The sequence below is a fragment of the Anoplophora glabripennis genome, unplaced genomic scaffold (assembly GCF_000390285.2).
Source record: "Anoplophora glabripennis isolate ALB-LARVAE unplaced genomic scaffold, Agla_2.0 scaffold519, whole genome shotgun sequence".
NCBI classification, from domain to species: Eukaryota; Metazoa; Arthropoda; class Insecta; order Coleoptera; family Cerambycidae; genus Anoplophora; species Anoplophora glabripennis.
In genome coordinates this window covers 210,685-229,226 of record NW_019416627.1, presented here as the reverse complement: position 1 = coordinate 229,226, position 18,542 = coordinate 210,685, and the positions used below count along the sequence as shown (strand labels likewise).

At 30.9% G+C, this 18,542-nt stretch overlaps 1 protein-coding gene across 3 annotated transcripts in view; it reads right to left on the bottom strand.

Annotated features, from left to right (window-relative positions):
- LOC108911318 (protein unc-13 homolog 4B) overlaps window positions 1-18,542 on the bottom strand; it is a 40,614-nt gene that overhangs the window by 8,045 nt on the left and 14,027 nt on the right. For 2 of the 3 annotated variants that reach the window (XM_018716224.1, XM_018716223.1), the window contains exons 2-6: window positions 14,890-15,151; window positions 5,405-5,748; window positions 5,140-5,347; window positions 4,904-5,083; window positions 1,763-2,397 (exon numbers count right to left, since the gene is read on the bottom strand). In XM_018716224.1, coding sequence (XP_018571740.1) covers window positions 1,763-2,397; window positions 4,904-5,083; window positions 5,140-5,347; window positions 5,405-5,748; window positions 14,890-15,151 — 1,629 coding nt within the window. Of the gene's footprint in view, window positions 1-1,762; window positions 2,398-4,903; window positions 5,084-5,139; window positions 5,348-5,404; window positions 5,749-8,480; window positions 8,736-14,889; window positions 15,152-18,542 lie in introns of those variants that run through there. The other variant, XM_018716225.2, reaches the window with a different exon arrangement.

The window sequence follows — 18,542 nt, the reverse complement described above, 5'->3', positions numbered from 1 at the left end:
AAATTTTATACACCGACGTGTAAACACAAATGTTGTCTTGCTTCAACATAATACAAATATTGTCTTGCTTCAGCATAAATTAAAAGGATATCCATCACCTCCGGGTTGCTATACACGCAAGACATTTTTGACACTAACTACTAAAAAACTATTGTAAACACGACCACAGGAAACAATATCGCAACGATGACGATTGTAAAATCGGATTTCAGTATTCGGAATTGCTGAGACCACGTGGCTCTCCACGCGTATTGCGAATGGTGCTAGAGACTACAGTTGTCCAGCTATGTAATGGTTGAATGTACTACAACTTCAATATTTTTTTTCTAGAAAACTATTATGGATTTTACAAAATTTTTTTTTACGATATTGACTCCATTTCTCACACCACATCTATTCCCAAATTTTTTTGGATAAGTTGTGAATCACCCTGTATAATATTTATTTTAGTTTTCAGTATATCGAGACTTTCTACATTAAGTATTAGTTTATATTGGAATCGAAACAGAATTTGTGAAATGCAGTTTTGTGTTTTATTAATTCAAGGTAGTTATATCCCAAGTACGGAGTTCAAGTAGAAAATTTTCGAGCAAGTCTTATATTTGAGTAACGTAGTTTCGACAAATGGCAACATCGTAGAGATCATAGCTGTGTATCGGAATGCGATTTATATTTACAGGGTACAAGGTTAAGTTAGGTTAGTCTTAAATATAGTGGATGCATTACAATCGTTTGATAAATTTTTAAAAATTTTTGTAGGGATATTGCTCTTATTGCTTGATGTATTTTATTAGTTCCATTAAACGAACAACGCAAACTGAAACGAAAAAGGTTTTAGTTCAAAATTTTGTAGAATGTCTTCAAAGTGCAATGTTGCCATATTTCATTAATGTGATAATCATACGAAAAACGTTAAATTTGAGTATTCATATCTTTAATCCTTTAATCCAGATTGTTATATATAACATATTTCTACACAAATTAGTTTTGCTCAAGCAATTCCGCAAATGGGGTTATTTAGCTACAGCAACGTTTTCATTGTAACGATAACATTTTTCGAGGTGGCGTCATTAAGCCAATGCTAAATATATTCAACTCTGATTAAGCATAACTCAGAAGCTATGTGGTAAAATCAGGTAAATCAGGTGCAAAATTTATTACAGTGAAAGTTTTGCAATTATCTCAAATAGTGTCCATTTAGGAGATAACTACCTTAATATAAAATTTAAAGTGGTATTTAGTGAAGTGTCTTGTGTAGTCTTATAAAGTTATTTTTATTAAGTATTTAGTGATGGTACCATGTGTTTATGCGTCATCATTGTCAAATTTCGGTATATTATAAAAAAATATGTATACGAATCAAAAAAGCTGAGATATGACAACACATGACGTAGCTCCCTATTGGCTATGCGCTCGCAAGTAGAACGCTAGTTTGTTTAAGCTTACATTAGCCTGTCCTGTGGCAGGGTATGAAAATTAAGAAAAGGAGGTTAAAAACAATCAGTTTACATGATGGAATTTGATAAAACAAAGATATATATTTGAATTATGATTTTGTACAGGATGCGACAGATATTTTCCATCACAGTATGTACTAGTATAATAAAGCGTATTATGTATGTTTTTGTTTTTTTTAATTGTTTATAAATAAATGTACCGATTATTTGCCAATGAATATCAAATAGGCATGCATACATGAACCAAAGAAAAAAAGTAGGAATAATTATAATAAATGTATCAATTAATGACAATTTGTACTTACTCTTGGAAAAGTTTATCATAATACTCAATGGCTTTCTGCAAGTCGCTCCTCACAAGCTGAATAATTTGAATAAGATTCTGCAACTTCGACAAGTCCGTTTCGTCGGGTCTCTTATTATTCTCCAAAATGTGATTCAACCAATCACAAGCACCTTGAGACACTGCGTCATTCAACGTCTCATGAATGTTACAGTTAGGCTGATCACCCTGGTACGTTATCCAGGGATATAAATTCACGGGGAAGAGATCCGTACTCGGAAGCGGCTCCAAGGAACTAATACAATTAAGTATCTTTAACACTTCGGTAACTTGCTTCATCGTAGTTTTTTCATTGGTGCTTTTCTTCCTGATCTTTCGTATAATGCCGAAACAGGACGGCAACAGTTTCTTCGTCGCGTCCCAGAATAGTTTGACGTCTTCCTCCGATACGGAATTTGATTGTAAAGGTTTGATCAACTTGTCGAGTAGATTCGAAAAGAGTGTAAAGTTCAGTGGGTGGTTTTGATGAATGCCACTAAATACGCAGTACTGGCATAAAGCCACCTCAGTAGGCGATAATCCTGATTGGGCGATATGCTGGGTTAACAACTGGTCCCCGTGGGGGCTGAAGGTACCACACCACCAATGGGGAGCTACCTGAGATAAATAAAATGGTTATTTTAAGGATTTGTGTGGCAGAGCTTTAAAATATTAACGGGATTTTTTATAAACTGAGAAGAATAACACGTTATCTTTCTTAGATATTTTAATTAAAAGGAACAATGACTGACATGAAACAAGTGTTTAGAGAATAATAACGAATACTAATAGGTATTTAAATTTCAATTCGAATCTCCACATAATCATAAAGAAAGGTGTAGCAAAATTTTTATATGGTAGAGTAAAATAGAATTTATTGAAAAATCAAATTTCAGAATTCTCACTGATCTTATCTTAATAGCTTGTTACTAAGAAAATAAGTATTAGTTTTCTTGAGAATAGCATTAAGGCTTATATTTTAAAAGTAAAGGTACATGTTCTATTTTGGCTGTAATATACCGGGCCTGCCATTAGTGTGTGGGCGGAGGACAGTTCCTAAGCCTGAAGAGATATCAAAATGAAATTTAGTCCAGAGGCGTACGTCTATAGGGAGCACATTTTAAAATTATTTTAATTTTTTTGTACTAATCATATACAGAGTGTTGCAATCTTGCATTTTGTTTAAATATAACACCCTGTATATTTATGCATATTAGGTTAGCCCTATCAAAATGCAGCTAAATAATATAGGGTTTATGGGTGTTTCGATGGGCCGTTTTCCTAGTAGAGGCTCGTAAATCCGAAAAGAGACTCCTATGCAGCCATTTGTAAACACTCAGTATGATGTAGTTTTAACGAATCTGCGACATAAATAATCATTGATAGTCTTGAAGTTTCTTAGAAACCACAGAAGTATTGTCATTATTCTTTAGTTATACAGAGTGATTGCGAGGTTTGCAAATTCAAAAATTAATAAAAAATTTTAAATGGAATGGCCTATTTTTATTAACTAATATGAAAAGCAGATAGAATAACCTTTCCAACAATACCATATTATGTGGGATAAATATACAGGGTGTTGTATTTAAAAAAATGCAAGTTTGTGTCAACTCTCTGTATTTGATTACCACAAAAAAAATGAAAATAATTTTAAAATGTGCTCCCTATAGATGTACGCCTCTGGACTAAATTTCATTTTGATATCTCTTCAGGCTTAGGAGCTATCCACCCTCCACACACTAATGGCGGATCCGGTAGAATGAGTATTTACAAAATGTGAAATATTAGTACACATCTTAAATTAAAATGGAAATATATTTTTTCCCACATTTTTCCAATCAACCATAAAAATAGTTACATTGTCAGAGGATGTTATTTTATGATGCTATAAAAAAAAATTGAGTCAATTGCTCACGTAAGATCATAATGGAGGTTTAATTTTTAGCCCACGCACCAGGAACCTAATTGTGGCAAAATATCTCTAAAAATTTATGTTAAGAAAAAATTTAACATTGTGTGTCAAAATAATATGACCCAGATCTGAATATTTTACAATATTCTGTTAAATGATCAAGTTTCAGTTTCATTTCAAAAAGTAAAATGATTGTGCCACAATATTAGACATAAACCTCTGGTTGTTCATTGAGTGCTTTATAAATTTTTCTAATGCCACAATGTTTTATTTAAATTTATATATTTCTTTTTTAACAACATTTAGTTACCTATACTTTTTTAATATCAGTTTTTGCACTTATATTTTACTTTAAAAGATATTAATTATGCTAATTTCAATCAAATACATAAAATTTCCCAAAAATTCTCATTTGATGTATGACTTCATGAAATGTAGTAAGCTCTTACTTGTCTACAGAGCCGATTATAATGACAAAGACAGAAATGGATAGCACAAATCCGTATAATAAACAGAGTCAACCATTGCATTGCTACATTAGGTAGGTACTTCCCAAGAATCAGACTTTTTTTGTCTATGCCTGATGTTTATTTCTCCCATTAATAAAACCAAAAATAGTTATTTTATTGTCTTAAGCACTATTTTTGGCATTGAAAGCAACGGTTTGTCAGCACTAAACGCTTGACTTTAAACACAAACTGTGGGTACCTACAATATGGTACCGAAGGAAACAACTACTCTGCTTACTTAAGCCCTGTTCAGCATTGCATTACTAGATAATGAGAGTGTAATCCAATGCTGGACAGGGCTTTAGTCAGCAGAGTAGTTGTTTCCTACAATGTCATTAATTAGTATAGCTTGTTTTTGAGACTGCTTTTTAGCATATCTAAATGTTTGCGCCAAAGAGCATATACGGTCTTTTAAAGTAAAGTAAAGTTATTTAGATTCTCCACTGCTCTATTTCTGATAAGAATAATGTAATACATAATTTTTTCAACACGAAAAAAGGACCTCTCAAATATATTAGGTACTATTAAAAGTAATAAAAAAAAAATAACTAATCTATAAAGAGACTAGAAATAGAGTTAATTGAATAATTCAATTTCTATTTTTTTTTGTGTGACAAAATATGGAATTAAATAAAAGTAAAGAAGACAACAAAATTAACAGGACATTTAGATTAAAAGTTTTAGAAAAACTACATGTACTTACTTTCGACATTTCCAGTTCATGTAAAAGAATTAGTCGCAACAAATGTCTGTGCTCCTGTTCGGCAACTTGACTATTCTTCGTAGAGCTGTAGGAAACCCGAATTTTAAGTACACCTTGCCTATTCACTTTATTCTTTTTATCCAAACTGTACCACATTGTCATTCCCGATGCTGGAATAGTCTAAAAGAAAAGTTTTTCTCAGAACTGTTTTACTAATGCAAATTTTTTAAACTCACGCTCAAGGGAATCTTCGCTCGACCAATCAGTTCATTTTCGTGTTGTCCGGTTGTTGCGGTTAAAGCAATTTCTTTCACGAGTTTCCTCATACCTCGCACACCCTTTACTTCGAAGATTTTCCCCAGTTTTTCCTTAACTGATTCGGCAGGATCAAAATCCCACACCTCTAGGCAAAGAGTGTCGTCATTTGTGTTTTCCGTTATAGGCCTACAAAGAAAAAATATATTTTATTTTTCAAAACTTTTCCCATTTTTAATTTCTTACAATGCGAAATGCTCCTCCCATACTGGATTAAGGGTGACGGGCTTAACGGATGTGTTATATCTGTGGGAATTACTTGATGCCAAATATAATGTAACGAAAGGATCGCTGGATCCATTTGAATCTTTCGGTTTCAAGTCTTTTGCTTCTATTACTTCCACGTTGAGTAATAATTCTGGGGCCTCCTTTTGTTCGGCTACCTCCATGAGGTATCTATGTTTGTCGTTTGATATTTTGAAGGCATCCTGGGCGTAAGAAAACAGGGCGATCTGTCCCACTTCATAGTTCATATCACAGCCGACATTGTGGAGTATTTCATATAATATTTCTGTGTACAATTCATCAATCTAAAAAAAAAAATTTGATTTATTTATTTCGAAATAATACAAATACCGAATGAATAAAAAAATGGAAAGGGCAGAAATATCACATATTTTTCTTTTGGTGTCTAATAATAAAAGCATGTTTATTAAATATTTTTAAAAATATATTTGTACATACTTGCATTTGTGATTTGTTAAAATGTACTGAAATACTTTGGCTAATATCCAAAATTTCAGGAAATGAATGAAAACAAATGAATAAAATTTATTAGTTGCATAATTAGTTATTTTAACGATTTTCAGAATAGGAATAAGTACTGTATTTATATTGTTAAATAATAATTATTGAAAATATATTACCTAAAATTGGAACATTTAATTTAATAAACAGTAGATAGGTATACCTAAAACAAGATTTATTTTTAATTTTGTATGCTTTATATTTAAATAATTCTTCAAATTAAATAACAATAATTAGTTAAAACTATGTGTAAAGTTAAAATATCAAATTTTTATTAGGAATATCTACATCTGATATGTTTTTAAAATGTCTTTTTTTACAAAGTGGTTCTACAGAAAAAGAAAACGGAACGATTGCAAACATTTTTTCTAAATAATGCACTTTTTATCGTGTTCCGTTTAAGTTTAAAGTAGTACACTACTTAAGCATGTTATTTATTTATTAAAAAAAACATTGTATATAGCCATATACATTGTAATTTTTACTGAAACTTTTTACTTTTTAGTTTTAGAATATAAGATGGATGGCGTTACCGTAGCTTTAACCTCGGCGGTATTGAATTCATAGTTAAAGATGTACGTATTTTAACTAAATGCATACTATATAAGTGTTCTATCAATCAATATTTTAACAAATTTTAGTCTTTGATGTAATTTCTATGACTATACAAACAAATAGATTAGAATACCTCACGTAAAAGTTTGTAAATTTCACTAGACATCGCATTGGATCGTCTTAGATGTAAAAGCGGTATAGGAAGGACACCAAATGTTGATTTGGGTTCGTCCCGGCACAACTCTATTGATTTAACACATTTTACACTAAAAAATATTGATCAGTATATACAAGTTTAACAATGTTTAGAAAATATTTTGTTTTGGATGAACAGCTGTGTTCATCCTCTAATATATTTTTGCATGGTACAGAAAAACAACCAATTTTTCTATAGCACCACATTTTTTATTAATTAATGGCAAAGAAAAGCGTTGAGTATAAATAGCTTATTATAGGTATGTAAATATGTACGTAGCTTTTATATGAAAAACGTAGACATTCAGCTGTTAAAAATATGTATGTGTGTTGAAAGACATAATAATGTGAATACTTTCCTAAAATTATGGATTTTCCCATAAGGATTACTCAGCTCATGTTTTATATTTAAACAAATGTAATAAGAAAATAAATTTATAACTCAAATATCCCGGCTATAATCATACATTTTGGTTGCCCGCTTCAATATTAAGATAAATAATTTAAAATTGCCACAAAATTAACAGAAATTAGATTTACATATTTAAAATAGGTTTGGAACTAAAGTTTCAGTCACTTTTTCAATTCAATTTTGAAGAAGGTTTTAAATATTGATTAAATACGTTTACACTCGATTGAAAAGGAATGTAAACATTTTAATGGCTTAGGAAACAATTTTGAGGCTCGAAAATATAGAATCTTAAAGATAACGTACACTGACAATTATTTTTTTCAAATGTCATAATGCAAGATCAGAAGAAAAATGTTTCGCTTGAATCTTACCTTTAAATTTAAAGCTCTATCTACGAAATTCGCAAATTTATTAATCGTTTTCCAATTTACGCGATTTTGTTGGACTACGGTTCCTATCAGTATAAGAGACATATTGAAAGTCAGACTCTTAAAAGATATCGACTCTTACGGCAGCAGTTCTGGGTATTTTTATTACTTCATCTAATTTTTGCATGTAATGTGGTCGATAATAAACAATTTCGATTATTTTACCACAACTGGGTACCTATAACGTAGCCATTACTCAGAAGTCATCGAATTTACGGCATTAAATAAGCGAAAAAATTGAGAAATAAATGGAAAAAAATGTAGATAATTTGTAAACGAAACGAGAGGAATAGTATTACAATACAAAATATTACATTCTAATAAAGTAAAATATGATGTACTTTGAAGAAACCCACTGTAGTAGTCGTTTTAATGACACAGATATTATAGGATAAAATCCACCTTTCACTTCCAACCAAATGAAATACTGAAATGTGTAATATATTAAATACAGTTAAACTATTTTAAAATTTGTCTACGACGCCACTGACTGTCAAACACAAATGTCAAACTCAACTGATAACACATCAGAGAAGGTTGTGTGTGATTTTATACTTAACATCAAGTAAATGTTTCTAAACGTTAAACGTTGTATATTAGCTTGCACTGATTAGAAAATATGTATTAATGCCATATGAATATTGTTTTTTCCTCTTTCATTATATGAGTACCTTCCCAGAGATCTTAAGAGATCATCACCTATGTTTCAAATACATTAATTTACATCTGATGACGAATATACAAAGCTTTTTTTCGACGTTTTCTTCTTGGTAATAATTCATACATAATAATACATTCTTCCCAGAAGCATTTTGTAGAATTTTGGCATTGAACTAAATGATACTCTGTATATTACTGAAGGTTGTTTGAAAAAAGAGAAATTAAATACACTATGCTAGTAAACCATTTACGAACCAAAACTCACTGTCATAGAAGCCAAATACAGGCTGGTTTGCCTCTGCAACTCCTCTTTTTTTACACCCCTGAACTGGTTCCTATTGAAAGACCTCCTCCTCATCCTGGGCAAAGTCCCTGGCACACCACCGTTCAAATTGCATTCCGAAACGCTTTGTCGCATCATTTCGACAACTTCGAAAAGCTTAACCAATGAACAATTACAAACATTCAGCGGCACTCATCTTGAACTTAACAGCCAAATTTCGCGAAGGGTAAAAAACCACGGACCGACATTCGTGAAGGTATATTTAAAAAAACAGCGCGCCGTTTTGGAACCGTAGGATAGTGACTGATCATCTGAGGTTCAGATGTGCCAAAATCTATTCCTGTAATGTTACGTTACTTATTCTAATATCCACAACGTAAGAGGCTGCTGTTCGATTACATCGACCACGGATTGATAACTGCAACATTAGAACCTCTCAAAATTAATTGTATCCCCTCGAAAAGCGAGGCATGTGTTTTGGATCGGCGTAAAACTCTTTAAAAATAAAAATATACCGGCGAAGTACAAAGGTATTCTCTGTAGGCTTCGCGACTAGAAAAAAATGGACGTACATATTTACAGTTTTATCTTTGAGGAATTTCATCTTGGAAAACTGAATCAGGGTGAGATGAGAGGTTACTCATTGCACTCTAAATATATTTACCAGTTAGAAAAATAAGACTTATTTATAGCCGGAAAGTGCAAAGAATCATTTGTAGAGTTTAGAATTAGATTCAAAATAAAGCTGGTACTCGGAAGTGGCAGATACTACCTCGATTCAAGCTATTCAGCGTTAGATCAATGTGGTGAACAGTGAATGTATTTATGTTCACTTGTATCGGGTCAACAACGTTAAACGATTCTATTCAAATGCAGGCATATACTTAAAATCCCATCGAAAAATGGAATGGTGAAATCCTAATGTTAATGAGATTATTTCATATAAAATTCTTCCTTCGAATATATCAATCAATATTTTAACAAATTTTAGTCTGTTGTAATTTCTATGACGTATACAAATAGATTATAATACCTCACGTAAAAGTTTCTAAATTTCACTAGACATCGCATTGGATCGTCTTAGATGTAAAAGCGGTATAGGAAGGACACCAAATGTTGATTTGGGTTCGTCCCGGCACAACTCTATTGATTTAACACATTTTACACTAAAAAATATTGATCAGTATATACAAGTTTAACAATGTTTAGAAAATATTTTGTTTTGGATGAACAGCTGTGTTCATCCTCTAATATATTTTTGCATGGTACAGAAAAACAACCAATTTTTCTATAGCACCACATTTTTTATTAATTAATGGCAAAGAAAAGCGTTGAGTATAAATAGCTTATTATAGGTATGTAAATATGTACGTAGCTTTTATATGAAAAACGTAGACATTCAGCTGTTAAAAATATGTATGTGTGTTGAAAGACATAATAATGTGAATACTTTCCTAAAATTATGGATTTTCCCATAAGGATTACTCAGCTCATGTTTTATATTTAAACAAATGTAATAAGAAAATAAATTTATAACCCAAATATCCCGGTTATAATTATACATTTTGGTTGCCTGCTCCAATATTATTAACATAAATAATTTAAAATCGCCACAAAATTAACAGAAATTAGATTTACATATTTCAAATAGATTTGGAACTAAAGTTTCAGTCACTTTTTTCAATTCAATTTTGATGAGGATTTAAAGATTGATTAAATACGTTTACATACGATTCATTGAAAATATATATAGGATCTCCCTTAATTTGGATGCCAGACTCGTATGAGCTGTTCCTTGGTCAAAAGGAATGTAAACATTTTAATGGCTTAGGAGACAATTTTAAGTCTTCGAAAATATAGAATCTTAAAGATGACCTACACTGACAATTATTTTTTTCAAATGTCATAATGCAAAATCAGATATTGTTTTCAACTTTCCGTTCGTGTATTTGTTTTAATTTTTTATTGAAACGGAAAAAGTTACTATTTAAGCAGAAAAAAAAGAAAGAAAAAAAAATCGGGAACTTCAGGATGATTTCACTTTAAAATCTATAATTAGAAGAACAGATTCCTTATTGAAAATTATGTGAACTTATTTCTACAGGGTGATTCGCAAATGGTGACCAAAAATGAAACCTCGTATTCTTTGGTGAATTTTAAGGGGTTTTTCCTAAAGAGTTTTTATCTAGTACGCTTCGTTAAAAAGATACGGGATGTTAAACTTCAAAAAATATTTTTAATTTTTTTAAATACTTTTAAAACAGATACCGACTGAACTAATTTCAGTATTTCAGATTAGAACCTGGACACCCAATTTGTGTTCAAATAATTTTATTAGGCAAGTCAAAATTGTGAAATTTTCTTAGAAAATATAAAATTATATTCAGCATTTTCCAACAGTAGTGTATATTTCTACTCAGAAACTGTCGCAGTTAGGTGAGAAAACGTAAAGATTTAATCATAAAATAACTATTAGGAGGTTTAATTCCATGATTCTACGAAAGGAACACCCGGTAGAAAATTCTTATTTCACATATGCGCATCTTAAAAATGTACCAACAAGAACATACTTTTCCACTTCACAGTAACAAGTTCATAAATTTGCAATTCTAAAATCATAATCTGAAATGAGTCTATTTTCGGCGACATGTTCCACATTCCGAGCCACTTCTGATCGGTGACGTCATTCGGGCGAGAAAATCCATTAACAGCCCACTAATTAATCCCAGGCGGTAGAAAAATACGACCAGCAACTTACTTCACGCGTATTATATTGACTGGGGGCTGACCTATTTTTAAGACGGTTTGTTTTTGCAACGCTTATCCAGGCTCGTAAAGTTCTTGCCTAATAATTAAAAGTGGCGAATGATCGGTATTACTTTGCAAAAGTAATGTCTCGGTATTTGTAAACCAATTTTAAGATGTTTACATGATTAGTTTTCAATGATATGTAGGTGTGACTGAAGTTAATGACTGCCACTTATAAAATGCAATATTGATTACAGAATGTCAAATATATAGAAGATAAAACGTCATTTCAATGACATTCAGGAAATTTAATTTCAAAATTTGCCATTTCGATTTCAGAAAAGATGAAAACAGATTGGTTTTCGAAACTTAAACAATAACCTTCAGAAGTCAGTCATATACAGGGTGTTTTCTAATTTATATTTAAAGAAAAAAAGCTCCTATAAACATATGGCCGGGTCACATGTTTATAACAACTTTTCTTTAAATACCATAAGAAATTGTATCCTGAAGTTACGGACTGTACTGTCTAATGATATGTGCATATTTTGTATTTGTGCATATTTTATATTTGTATTTGTAGCAACATTTAGCCAGTCAAATAGCTAATGCGTGTTCTGATTTAGTACCTACCTCTCAATTTTTGAAATGATGCAGAAAAATCAGGTTCCTATATTTTATTTACAAAAATTACTCTACAGATGAAACTAATTAGATTTTAAACGAAAATACATCTAAATTGGTTTGCGTTATTCTCAAATATAAAGAGATGTTATTTAAGGACAAAAGGGGAAAAATTATCGTGACCGTCATTTTACTTCTGTGTTACCATCCTATTTATACATCGGATATTTAAATCTGACCCCATATATCAACAGCGTTTACATCCCATTAGATAAAAATAGGTCGGTTGACAAAAGGAAGAATCAAGTGGAAGAATACCATCAATATTAGTAGATACGCGAAGTTTGCTGTGCATAATTTTTAGAAAACCCAGCATTATTTCATCTTCATATAAAGAGCAGTTTTATTAAACAAAATGATCCAAATGTAGGTAATATTCGTTGCTTACTAATAGTTGACAGAATCATAAGTTGTTGCATCCAAAATAAATTTTAAAAACAATTCTGGTGCGATTTAAATTTAAATAGACTGTTTTCACTTTTACTTGCTAAAAACTGTTTAGTTGACGTAAACGCGCGCCTTACTGTCTTTAAAATGTGATGTAGGTAGCCACAAAATAGATCAGGGAAATGGATACATTTCGATTCGATTACGACCTATATCTATAAAATATAGTGGAAAGATAAATAAATAAAATTATAATTTCAAAATAAATCCGTAAAGTAAACTCATCCATTATCTATATTAATCGATAAATTTATAACAGGCAATAAATTACACTGTTTAATTACATTTCTTCATTACTGCAGATGTAAATAAATAAAATTGTATCTATTTTTAACACTTTCAGGAAAATTGCATTTCTGAAACATGGTGACCGATATATCTTGGTAAATACCTACGTTTTTCTTGAAAACAAGTGAAGATAATTAAACTCCGAAAACGATGTTATATTTTCAGGGTGTTACTCAAATATAGGATAAAAAAATGTTACACAAATAATCACATCGCCCGGTAACATCTTTGATATTTCTTTTTTCTCAAAAAAATATGTCTATATCGAAAAAAGTACCTGAGCGCCACTGAACCTTAACCTCCAAAATAGTTACAAGTTTAAAAAAAACGCTACATAAGGAAAGTGTTAAAACTAAAAATTTTTCAGTGGAATCAAGAAGTAGAAAAGAATTACCAAAGTGTGAATACATAACAAATATTTTTTATATCCTATATATTTGATTTGTAAATAATTCTTTTTTCTAAAATTTACTATGTGATTCGTACATTTTTCTTTCAAGTCTTCTACTTTCTTTAATATATTACTAAGTCAACCTTATATACAGATTTTGAAAAAAAAACTGTATAAAACAACACGCACAGTCACATTTCATTACCAACCTCTGTTTTTGTCCAAAAATGAAGATTAAGGTGGTTGTAGAGGAACATACAAAATGCATTCTTAGTTTCAGAGTTACTTTTATAGTTAAGAACCTATATTTTGTTTGTTTTTATTTCAAGAAATATTTATTATTACGACTCAGAATGATTTAAAACATGAATGTATTAAGAAAACAACTAACTTACATTTCTATACAAATTCTGTTTTTCAAACCAACGCTCCCTCTCCATAATTGTAAATAAACTTCAAAAATAAAAAACTGATTTGCTACTAAACTATTATCTATAAATTGCTCTTTTAGTCCGTCATATTTAAGATTTATATTTACAAAGATAGGTATTTATATGATATGACACTTATCATTTTTGAATACACTTGAATAAATATTATAGATAGGGATTGTAAAATACATAGCGCTTCCTACTGCCTATCTTGTAGAAAACGTTAGGACTCAAGTACGTGTTAGTGATTGTACTATTTTAATAAAATAACAATACTAAGACGTAATTTATCTTCATATTCCATTTTTAATTTAAGTTAATATTGCTAACTAAGATGGAAAAGATGGATCGCCACTTATTTATATGTAAAAAGATGTTCAGGTTCACAGGAATAAGTTTGCGGGTGAGAAACAGAAATGTGAGACCGTATTCAGTAATAGGCGAGCGGTTCACCACTAAAAAGATGCTTCTAAATGAAGGTAACTGACTAAATTTTTAAAACAAAAACCTACAGCATGAAACTTTTTTTATTTTATAAAGTGTATTTTTCTGATAATTTACATACATTTTTTAATATTTTTCGGCGAGATCAGCCAAATGTTATAAACAAAAAAGTTTTTAAAAAAATTACTCGCCGAATGGCTTTGAAAACCGTGTAAAATGGACCAAAATAAACACTTTTTGTTCATTGACAAAAATTTGAAAAATGCTTCGTTTCCGAGATATTTACAATTTAATGTGAAAAAAGTGACGAAATTGACAAATTTTGGGAATTTTTTTCTCAAAAACTACTGACCAGTTTAATTCTAAAAAAAAGCATAATAATCGGCAGATCTTCTACTCTAAGATGCATTTTTTTGGTATAGGCCAATTATTTTATTGAAGGTCTAAAGCGAGTAAAAAAAACAGTTTTCAAAGCCATTCGGAGAGTAATTTTTTCTTTACAACTTTTTTGTTTATAACAATTGACTGACCACGCCAAAAAATATAAAAAATATATGTAAATGTCAGAAAAATACACTATAAAATAAAAAAAGTTTCATGCTCATGCTGTAGGTTTTTGTTTTAAAAATTTAGTCGGTTCATGCCTTTTTTTATGGGTGAACCGCTCGCCTATAAGGTCGAATAGTTCAAATGGTCTACCGCATGTTCTCTACAGATCCGGCTTGGCGGTAAAATGTCAGAATCATCAACACAGGCGCTCAAGCATATTATACACTTCAAAAATTCAATATTTTTTGGCCTGTATGTATTAACCTGCATAAAACGTGTATCACCTAGGTATCTGTAAATCATTCCACCGAATTCATATCGCACTCCTCACTCTTCAACACTAAAGTAATTACAAAAACAAAGTACAAGAAACGGAGACGAAAACTGGGAAGGTAAAAACTCTACTTACGTTCCAGGCTGTAGCAATTAGCTCCGATTTCTCTTTTTCGCCCTCAACTTCCGAATCAGACGAGATGGAAACGTCTGCGTCGCTCTCCACCGTTGGTAGAGCCTCATTGTCGCTCTCTTCTTCGTCTTTGGCGGGTATCACCTGAGCAGCGGCCTCGGCGACTCGCTGTTTCTCGATTTGTTCTTGTGTTGCCGCGAATTCGGCCTGTTCTCTGAACAGAGAACCGAATTTTTCGAAAAATCCTCCGTCCACTTGTTGAATTCTAAAATAAAATTAATGTATGCAATAAGAGGTTACTAGATGGCGGTGTCGACGGCTTTCATGAAAGGTCAAAGAATATGTAATGTAGTTTTTTATGTACAATGGTGTGCCAATTTCGACATTTTTGGAGGGTCACTCATATTTCCAAAAAAGAAAGATAAAACGCAGTTAAGATACGCCGGGCTCGATTTTCGAGAAAAACTGAAAGGCGAATTAGTTCTCTTCTCGACTTCATGCCGATAACCATTTATTTGTGAACATAATTTTTGAAAACGGCATAATAAACAAAATATTGTTTAAATAGGGAAAAAGTAAGTTTATTTAAATTTTGAATTTTCTTGTTTTTAAAATCCAAATAGTACCAGATTTTTTAAATGTTAAAAATAATCCAATTTATTTACTACCTTGAATCACGTTTTTATACTTTTGCTACTGCAGGCTGCAGTTGAGCTGTTAACATAATTTCGGTTAAAGTTTTGGTTTATTAAAAAGAAGACACTTGGTATTTAACATACACTTTTATTTACATTTAATTTTATTGCATAGTTAACATTAAAAAGTTCAGTAGTGCTTTTACTATCAAACTAATGACAACAGGTATGTACCTAACACAAGATTATAACAGTGAGCAAAAATTTTTTCTTTGTAGAAGCCTTTGTAAACGTCTTAACATTTCTTATTATGTATAGGTTCTAATCTATAACTAACTTGGAAGACTTTTTAGGAAGACAAAGTTTACATGGTGATTCACTAGTGTCAACTTAATTAAAACTTTACAAAACAATGGCTAAACTTGGCAAATCTAAGAAATACCTTAATAACAGTCTGTACATCACTTAAAAATAATAATAATCAGATATACAAGGTGTCCCATTTTAANAGATTTTACATTCAATTTCATTTTAAATTTGAAACGGTTCATCTTACGCCTCCTAAAAATGATGACTCGATTTTCCTTTGATAAAAGACCGACAATTTTTTGCTCTACTTTGCATCGTATACGATCGTACTATAGATGGCGGTATCGACGGCTTTCATGAAAGGTCAAAGAATATGTAATGTAGTTTTTTATGTACAATGGTGTGCCAATTTCGACACTTTTGGAGGGTCACTCATATTTCCAAAAAAGAAAGATAAAACGCAGTTAAGATACGCCGGGCTCGATTTTCGAGAAAAACTGAAAGGCGAACTAATTCTCTTCTTGACTTCATGCCGATAACCATTTATTTGTGAACATATTTGTAAAAATGTTATTTTATACAAATTTTTGCAACAAATGCAGTGATGTACGCGATAAATTTCTATAATTTCCTGGGTTTTCAGTAATAACATAACATAAACAGATATTATTTTAAAAGGGATACACTGGGCAGTTTCTTAGGGGTAATAGTAAGTGTTGCTCCAAATACAAATCTGAAAATATTTTAGTCATACAAATAGTTTTTTTTATTTTGCACTTACTCATGTCTACGCCGCCACTGGGCCCGACTCGGTTGTATGTGCACCTATTATTAAATACCTTTTTAAACCAACTTTATGAAATTAACAGAGTAGCAGAGAGCGAAACTGCAATGAAAAATAATTTTATAAAAACAGACTGCTTTCGTACCACCACATTTTTTTGTTAATGCGCTCCAAGTTAAGACAAAAAAACACTCGAGTATTTTTAAAGAATTAATATATCTTGCACGATTTGTTAACAATTAACTAATATTGGTATGTGATAGGCATACACGTTGCTAATTGCAAGCAATTTGTTTAAAAAAAAATAATAAAAATACAGACTGATAGATTTTAAATATATTTTTAAAATCATTTAATTTTTTTTTATAAAAAGTATTTACTATTTGTTTTAAAACACTGTGTTTAGTTTGTGAATCTGTGTCAATGACTCGCTTTGTCACTGACTTAGTTTAAACAAATGCCAAACGAGAATGATCAAATAGGTCATTGATGATGTCAGTTCATCGCTTTACAAGGTTTTCGTAAGATGACAGGTAATTTACGTGACATATTAGTTTTTACTGATAGCTATTTTAAGTTTACGAGAAAGGTTAAAGGAAGTCAGTCGTCATCACATAATTATTTGAAAAACAAACTTCTGATAGTGTTCCAAAAGGTCGAAGACAGTCTCCCTAAAAATTACACCTACATCACCCTACACATTTTTTAATTTTTGAAAACGGCATAATAAACAAAATATTGTTTAAATAGGGAAAAAGTAAGTTTATTTAAATTTTGAATTTTCTTGTTTTTAAAATCCAAATAGTACCAGATTTTTTAAATGTTAAAAATAATCCAATTTATTTACTACCTTGAATCACGTTTTTATACTTTTGCTACTGCAGGCTGCAGTTGAGCTGTTAACATAATTTCGGTTAAAGTTTTGGTTTATTAAAAAGAAGACACTTGGTATTTAACATACACTTTTATTTACATTTAATTTTATTGCATAGTTAACATTAAAAAGTTCAGTAGTGCTTTTACTATCAAACTAATGACAACAGGTATGTACCTAACACAAGATTATAACAGTGAGCAAAAATTTTTTCTTTGTAGAAGCCTTTGTAAACGTCTTAACATTTCTTATTAGGTATAGGTACTAATCTATAACTAACTTGGAAGACTTTTTAGGAAGACAAAGTTTACATGGTGATTCACTAGTGTCAACTTAATTAAAACTTTACAAAACAATGGCTAAACTTGGCAAATCTAAGAAATACCTTAATAACAGTCTGTACATCACTTAAAAATAATAATAATCAGATATACAAGGTGTCCCATTTTAATGTATCGAGACGCATAATTTTTTTAATTCGACTTTTATAAAAAAATATTTCCAACAAAAGTTATCAGGTTTCTAGAGAGTCAAATTATGGTGACTTCGAAGTCAACTATCAAGGTCAACCTTGATTTTTTAAATGGAAACCCATATTTTTTATTGCAGATTCGCATGCTGCGTAACTTTTGTATGAACCATTTTTTTGGAAAGTGCTTCGTTTTCTCGCCAGAGTGCTCTATACTTTTACTGTTCCATTTTAATTCTCAGGCTAATATCTCAACAAATAAATAGTACGGTGAAAAATATTTCCAACAAAAGTTGTCAGGTTTCGGGGGATCAAATTACCGTGACCTTGAAATTGACATTCAAGTCAATTATCAAGGTCTTTTCAAGGTCAACCTTGATTTTTATATTTTTATTACAATATCGTATTTTGCCGGAAAAAATACGTAACTTTTATATGAAACATTTTTCTTGAATTTCTTCTATCGCCATAGGGCGCTATAATTTAATTTTTCCCTTCATTTGTTAAAATGATGAAAAGAGGCATCAAAATAACACGGTTCTTAGATCCTATGGGAAGTTATTTGTAAATGTGTGGTCGAAATTA